This window comes from Anticarsia gemmatalis, chromosome 10 (assembly GCF_050436995.1).
Source record: "Anticarsia gemmatalis isolate Benzon Research Colony breed Stoneville strain chromosome 10, ilAntGemm2 primary, whole genome shotgun sequence".
Taxonomy (NCBI): domain Eukaryota; kingdom Metazoa; phylum Arthropoda; class Insecta; order Lepidoptera; family Erebidae; genus Anticarsia; species Anticarsia gemmatalis.
Genome location: NC_134754.1, coordinates 3,703,384 through 3,711,332, shown reverse-complemented (window position 1 = coordinate 3,711,332; position 7,949 = coordinate 3,703,384). Strand labels below are relative to the sequence as shown.

The 7,949-nt window shown below is 34.3% G+C and overlaps 1 protein-coding gene across 1 annotated transcript; it reads right to left on the bottom strand.

The window, feature by feature from the left end:
* Positions 1–1,036: 1,036 nt before the first annotated feature.
* LOC142976191 (gamma-interferon-inducible lysosomal thiol reductase-like protein) lies at positions 1,037–2,062 on the bottom strand. Its single transcript, XM_076119449.1, has one exon. The coding sequence runs from the start codon at positions 2,005–2,007 to the stop codon at positions 1,369–1,371; it is 639 nt and encodes a 212-aa protein (XP_075975564.1). The 5' UTR covers positions 2,008–2,062; the 3' UTR covers positions 1,037–1,368.
* Between the last annotated feature and the right edge of the window lie 5,887 nt (positions 2,063–7,949).

The window sequence follows — 7,949 nt, the reverse complement described above, 5'->3', positions numbered from 1 at the left end:
ACTATGTTTCTGATATTATGAGAAGCCAGACAATGTTAGACTAAATTATATGTATTTTAAAAGAACATTTCTTAGTAAAAATATTGTTTGATATCAGCACAAAATGTTAAATTAAGTCTTGAAACCTTGATTGTCCAAATAGGTATTTTAGGTAAGCATTTTAACAACTAATACACGTAGTACGAACCTTAAAAAACTTCAAAATTGTAAACGAAAATAATCATCTAAAGGTAAAGCAATATTCTCTAATACATTGAAAAAAAAAACTGAAACAAAATAAAGTGTTTAAAATGTCTCGATATTTTTCATAAAATGTTGGTAAGCGCAATAATGTCCCGCTGCACAATGCACTGACAGGGCAGTTAGTACGATCGTTTGCGAACCATTTACAACACGAGCGCAAACAAAATATCTGCTATACAGTTTACTACAAAATTAACACTAAATTACCAATTGTTACTGCTAGTGGAAAATTTCCTTTATTATGTATACCGGTGAAAATAATTACAATGTTAATTTGCAAACTAATATGGTTATTAACCTTATTTGTGGTCATAAATGTTGGTTTATTCGCTTGACAAATGGTGTTAGACTAACGACATACGTAACTGATTAGTAATTTGAACGTGTTATGTGTATTGATACTTATAATCAGACTGTAGTAATTCATATCTAATTTAAATTTAGGCATCGTGAAATTGATAATCACGATATGATTGATAAACGAGTCATAATCACTGTAATCGTCTTGTCTGTAAAATACAAATAAACTTTTAAACAAAAAAATGAAACGTATAATAATATTATTAACGCTTCCATATTTGGTATTGTAATAAAGTGAGCCATCGTGTTAATCGAGTATAAAAGATTCGATACTTTTATTTAATAAAAACAGTTATTATATATTAAAGCCTTTCCGGAAAATGTTTTTAATGTGAGTGTAAAATTTTCGTTAACAAAAAATATTCAACTACAAGCTTTAAACTTCTTATTATTTCTGAAGTGTTATCAAAACTCGGGTTTTAAATAAAATAAATTATCGCTTATATTACATTTAATCAACAAAAGCATAAAACGTGTCGATTATCACTTATTATTCAAAGATAACATAACACATAAACGACACCTATTGAGGAACTAAATGTAGCCATTACAGTTAGCTTATCGTCAAAAATTACACAGCTATTAGCCATATCTCGCTGGGCGATTGTCCAATTGCACAAGTTTGTCGATTAAAACGCGAGGAAAAGTTGGACATTTAGTACGAAACTGGCACCAACAGAAGCCAACTTAGATAAAAGTTCTCTAATCGTCGATTGGGGACTTTAACTCTGTTATTGTATTATGCTTACACTCCAAAACATCATATTAAATCTGACAACTGGTTATCCCAGATGCGGGATATTCAGCCAATGCGAAGCAAATCATGCTGGCGAGTCTGAATCGTGCGGCTTCGTGCAAGGCTAAGTCAATCGAATCATTGAATACGATGGCAGGCACAAAGTTGATGAGTCTCATTGGTTCAGCAGCTGCTAGCTGGGCTTGTCTATCCAACTCGTCGTGGTTATTCGAAACACAGTGATCAAGCTCAATCAAATTAATATTAGATTCTTGAGCGCAAGCGTAAGATCCTCCAACAAAAGATGGGAAGGGGGCTCTGAATTCACAAGTCATATATTTTACTTGAGCTTCTTGGTCATCCTTCAGTATGTTCAGTGCGCATCTGTGGAGACGATTAGCCCAACAGTCAGCTGCAAGGAACTGACATTGAATTTGTCCAACTCCATCCCAAGTAGACCTGCCCCACGGCACGAATTCAACGTCCAAAAAATCCTTGTAAAGCTCATATGCACCGGCCAATTGGTCGCGGATAAAGGACACAGTATCGCCACAGCCGGAAGTCGTTACCACTTGTAATTTGATCTTCCCGTCACTATTTACTTGCAACCCGTTAACTTGGGTTAAAGCCAAAAGGCATGCCATAATAGCCACGAACTTTGCAGCCATGACGTCTAACTGGGTCGACGCGTGTAAAAAAACTGAAGCATTTAGGGCAAGCCGATACCGAATGATATCGTGGCAACTATTTAAACGTCACTTTTAAATAATCTTGTGCGATAACGATGATAAAAATGATTTATGATTTGTATCGAAATATTTGAATGTAATTGTTGTGGGTAATTGTAGGAAAGATCTTGTCATTCTTTTTGAAAATGATTATGTATAAGGGCATAAAATTGCAAAGCTACATTATAGCAGACTGGTAAACGATTATTTACTTGAAATAAGAATAAGAAAATCGTAGTTGTCATTATTCTTGTAAATGTTTATGTGTAAGAGCATAAAATTGCAAACCTACATTAAAGCAGATTGATATACTATTATTTACTTGAAATAAGAAAAAGAAAATCGCAAACATAATTGGTAACGATATTCAAGGATTGTTTTCCACAACTGGAAGCTGCTAAAGTCGTTGAAAGTACTTTCATCCAAACACCAAAATAACCCTCCAAACATTTGTTTGATAATCAACTTTAGGAAATAAAAACGACTGTAAAACAATTTTCTTTTCGCCCTCTCCCCTTCGAAAGTATTTCAAGGTAATCTCTTAAGACTACATCACAAAAAACTCGAACTCTTTAAACCTCCATATTTTCTTTATGCGTAAAATATGTTTTTGTGGCAACAAGCGCCCCGCCTAGAATAATAAACAGAGGAAACTTATTAACTTTACTAAGAAGAAATATGTACATGCAGCCTTATTTAAGATCCGAAGGTATCAAGAAAAATGCCTCCCCTAATTTATTCTAGTTATATTTTTATTCCCTTTTTAAAAGAATGTCAGCTAATAAATTGCGTCTTAATTACCCTCTGGGTACATTATGCAGGGAATTTTTAAAATTACGCGTGTTCATTGACTTAAAAGCATGTTCGACTTTGAATACTTTGTTTTCTAATTATAGGTCACTGGGGAAATTGTTCTTTATTGGTGTTTTATACAGTTTTATGCGCGTGAAGCCTGCGACAAGTCTAGATGCATTCTGAATGTTTTATTAAAGCAATCTCTGTAATAATTAATACTTACGCGCTACTTTAACGTAACATAAAAGAAAAACATATAATCTTTTGATTTTATATGAGCGCACATACAGACTACCTAGTGCGATAAAAGTCAAATAATATTTACAAAGTTAGAAAGAAACCTGCCTTTAAAAAAAAGAGAACCCAGGGGTGCAACAAAAAACCGGAACCGAGACACCTTAATCTTAATTCATTGCAGAGCAGGTATTCAATTACAGTTAATATGTTTAAAAATGTACGCCTCCCTAGAAGGGTACCGACCGCAGTATTAATGAAATTGACTTCCCAGGGGAAGATACGCCACTACCCCTGGCTATCGCAGTACCTGTACGTGCTCTCCGTTCAATCGTTGCGGTTGTACTAACATCCGTTTTCATAGACGTCGCCATGAATCAAATGCACGGCCATATATTTATATTAAAAATGCTATGTTGGAGGATTTTGGTACTGGCTGTATTTTAGCAGTCGGATTGTGTCTTTTTTTTTGTAAATACAGCGATATAACGCGTCCCGTTCTCGATAGCGGTCTTCAAAGACAATTGTATCGGTGCCAAATTTGATTATAGAGTTACCATCGAAATTCGAGTATTAAGTGTGTCTTAGTAAACAAAAGGGTGGAACTTATGAAGTACTTTATTGATTTTGCTTATTTGTCGTCTTCGTAGGTCAGCAAAAGACGCATAACAACTTCGTCGTTTTATGTTGAAAGGATTTCTGGTGATAATTTTGGGTGAAGTTGATCTCTTGTGTTGGCCAGAAATGTAAAAATGTACCGTAATTTTTTTGCACTAGTAAAAAGTGGGCACATGTATCTATTGTCACAATAATGGAAAATAAAGGAAGTATCACGCAACTAAATTCCTAAACGAACAAATCACTTCATCGCGTGCTCATCACAGTCGCGCATTCGCAGCTACAAGTTAATGTACGGCTTATGAAAAACTTTCGCCGCCACTCTCACACAATCTGATTTAAACTTTTTACGAGCGACCACGCAATCTCATCAGCTGTGTCGCACACTGGGGAAATGTGTAACACCCTCGAAATTTCACTAATTTTAATTAATTCAAACTGCACACTGAAAGTCAACTCTTAAACACCCCGCCCGACCATAAAGCCAAATCCTGTCTACAAACGACTGTTAGAACTTAACGAGTTCATACATCCCTGTCTACGGTTACAATGGGGCTCGTAAAATTAATACCTTACCTACGAATCGTCGGGCTGCCTCTCTAGATGGTAATTCCCCCTTAAATATTTAAGTTTTCTGTGCACCCTTCATCCGCAACAAGATTCAATTTCACGCCCTAAAAAGGGGTCCGCTTTGGGCGATTCTCGGCTCCTCAAATGTCAGGAGACATGAAAGCATCCAACTAACTGAGACCTCTATCAATTACTATTCGTCTCCGTACAGTAGTTGTATTTGTTTGTGAAGTGAAAGGCATAAGAGATCCTGGTATAATGGTGGGAACATCGAGCCGAAACTCTTGAAGTATTATCCGGTTGCATACAGAATGGAAATGGTGGAACTCAATTGAATCAATCTTGCGTCAAATTGGCGAAGATTTGAAGGGAAGTTCACATTTTAAGTTCGTTTTCTATTTGAAATATACAGTTTAAAACGTCTGTGAGGGCGTTTGCCATTTCAAATTCTATTTAGATTTACAAACATGAAATGGGTGTGGTGAGTTCGTTACCCCGCATACGTAATAGATTAGTTTTATTAGAGGTTGTGATGAGGTCACATCAGCAAAGTAAACCCACAATAAAATAAACTTTTGCTATGCGTAGTTTCCCTCATCAAATACATGAAAAAGCCAAACTACTCTAAAACAATATGCGCTATGAAAGCCTCAACTCAATCATCACATCAAACCAGCTATAGCCGTTATACTTTTACAAAATGATTTTTCCTACTCTTTTCCGTTAAAATCTTTACATTAACTGCTCCTACATTCTGGAGCAATAAAACAAATCAAACCAATTCCTACAATACAAATGACTACTATAAACTATAGTTTGAAACAGTCTACTAACTTTGATAAAATACAGCCGAGTAAGTTTCAAAGGCGTCTAATTGTGTTCGAGAACTCGCCTCACGTATATCGATATGACCTCTTAAATCACATATAACGTTATCAAGGCACATGATTAATTTGATTAGGTACGTGTGTAGCCTTAATGATATCTAGACTGTATATTATTCACAAACAGAACAAAATTGATCAGTTAAGTAGTATTTTAATAAACAGATTTTCATTAAGTCTGTAGTGTAACTTTGGGTATATAATGAGTTGTGAAGTTCTGATTTTATTTTATTTGAATGATTTTAGTATAACGCAAATTTGTACACTAACTACCAACTTAACTCACTCGGCTATAAAAACATACATTTAAAGGAGAAATGTGAAGAATTAAAATATTTGGATTTATTACATGGCATTGAACTCAACTCAGCAGTATAACTGGGCAATTAATCAAATCCTGGGGTCTACCGGGACCTTTTCTAAGAAAATCAGGCATTCTCCATCCCAACTAGGAAACAAGAAACGTTGTCGATTGCCTACACTACCATATCAGAAAACTACAGTTATTAAAATCCAATTTCTATTGCTTATCATATAATCAAGGATACATGCACAAGTTTGCAACAAATACAAAAGGTCACCGCTATAAATATTAATAGTACAACCTGTATTATTGATATTGTCCATGTTATGAATTCAAAAATAACGAGTATTCATAGGGCACCAATTCTAACTTCGCATAAAAGGAGATACAATATACAGGGCTGTGTCGTACTTAACTATTATACAATCAGAAACTTTCTTAAACAACAATTTTAAAACTTGTTTTTGTATTTTTGAATGTATTCATATTATTCATGATGAAGTGGCTTGGTAATTAATTTCAGAGTTTTCTTTTTGTATTTTATTTTATAAGTTTTCGGGTTTTATACATGATCGCCTGTAAAATGCTAAATAACCATTGTAATTTATTGAGTATGCAATAATATAGAATGCAACAAACCATTAATATATTTTCACTTTACATGGCCAAGTCATCTCTAAATCAACGATACGTATTGTAAAAATTGCTTGAACTACAAAAATACTAACACCCATTCAAGAAGACTATCGATAATAATATCACATTACAACTTATGTATGGCTACTTATCACCACAAATGCGGGGGCAATTTTGAAGTAGTAGCATTATTACTATATTCGTCTTACAACACAGTCACTCTACATAACCAACCAATCCTAATTATGCTACCATTAGTCTTCTGCCATTCCCATACAACACTCCGGTCCTCTCCCCTCTCGTTACTGCACTAAGCTGCTATCGTTTTAGTTATAGCTTACTTACAATTAACGTTACTAGGAAAAGCTTTGTAAATAAATAAGCATTATGGACGGAAAGTAGTTGCAGGAATGGTTAATGATGAAATAGAGAATGTTATTCTTCAAATAACAGCCAATGCTAACATTTGAAGTGTTTAATCGGAAAATTTGTTTTTTTCTGATAGGAAGTAATGATTTTATCATGTTTCAGATAAACTTTTATGTATGAGTATAAAGGCTTTTATTAGCAGACTTAGTCAGAATGCATTTGTAGAACAATAAAATCTTTAATGTGTCTTTGCTAAATCGAAACTTTACTTTTAAGCAGTAGCTTATCTATTCAATAGCTTTAAGAACATGTATAAAAAACGCTATTGAATAGATAAATTACCGCTAAATGTACTTAGAAACTGGGGGTAACTCTTTTAACTACTTATGTCATTAGATACAATTTAAACAATCGTACACGTAAAAGTAAATTAAAAATAATTTCCACAAATCTGGCAGGTAAGAATAATTAAAAAGGTTTATTAAAAAAGAGAACACAGACAATTAACAGACATTTAAAAAGACAATTCCTTGCACAATGTTTAGAGAGCGTACAGTTTTTACGAGGCAGCCCTATTGTGTTAAAACAGTATATTAGCATACAAAGAGGGCCCATGCGATGCCCTGCAGTTGTCGCTGCAACGTGCACCGCTTTGTATTTGGACAACCCTAATAAAATTATTTAAATTGCTCTATTAATTTCTTTGCGATTGTTCTGTGTGATGGAGTATCTAAACAAAATTGGAAACAGTTTAAGATAATTAATATTTGACCATTTTGTACACTGTTGTTTAGTTAATCATTATATTTAAATGTATATAATATGGCCTAAAGATTATCCGTATTAAATTCACAAGGTAGACTTAATTGGTTATTTTTGTCTAGTTTTACATATAATACGCAAGTCAGTAAACAAACAAAGAAAAAACCGTCCAAAAAATTTGAAGTAATATTTTCTTTGCAACTCCAAACCCATCAACGCAATAAACAAAACTCACAAGCACTAATAAACTTTCTCTCAAAAGCCATTAATAGCTTTACCGTACGTCCAAAAATCCCTGAACACCACCTTAAGCAATTAACTCGTAAACCGTCACACGAGGTAATCCGGACACCTTGCCCGGAAGAATTTAGTAGCGGACAAGTTTAAGCTAAGGATAGAACGCATGAACTATCCGGGACCTCACATGATCCTACCAGTGAGGCTGTAATGGCCGTACTATTAGGCACACGGCCAGGCCAACTTAAGGCCGACTTGCTTGAGCTAGTTTAATCCGAGATTGAAGAACGGAACTTATATCTGAGGTTATAAAGTGATGATTTGTTGGGGAGTTGTAACGTAGTTAGATGTTGATAACTGAAAAAGGTTTATAAAAATGCGAGGCAAAAAAATAACAAGGTAATATGTGAATATAATGTACATAATGTGTTAAAGTTATATTCTTCTTTCCGTTGACATAGTTATTTATATGT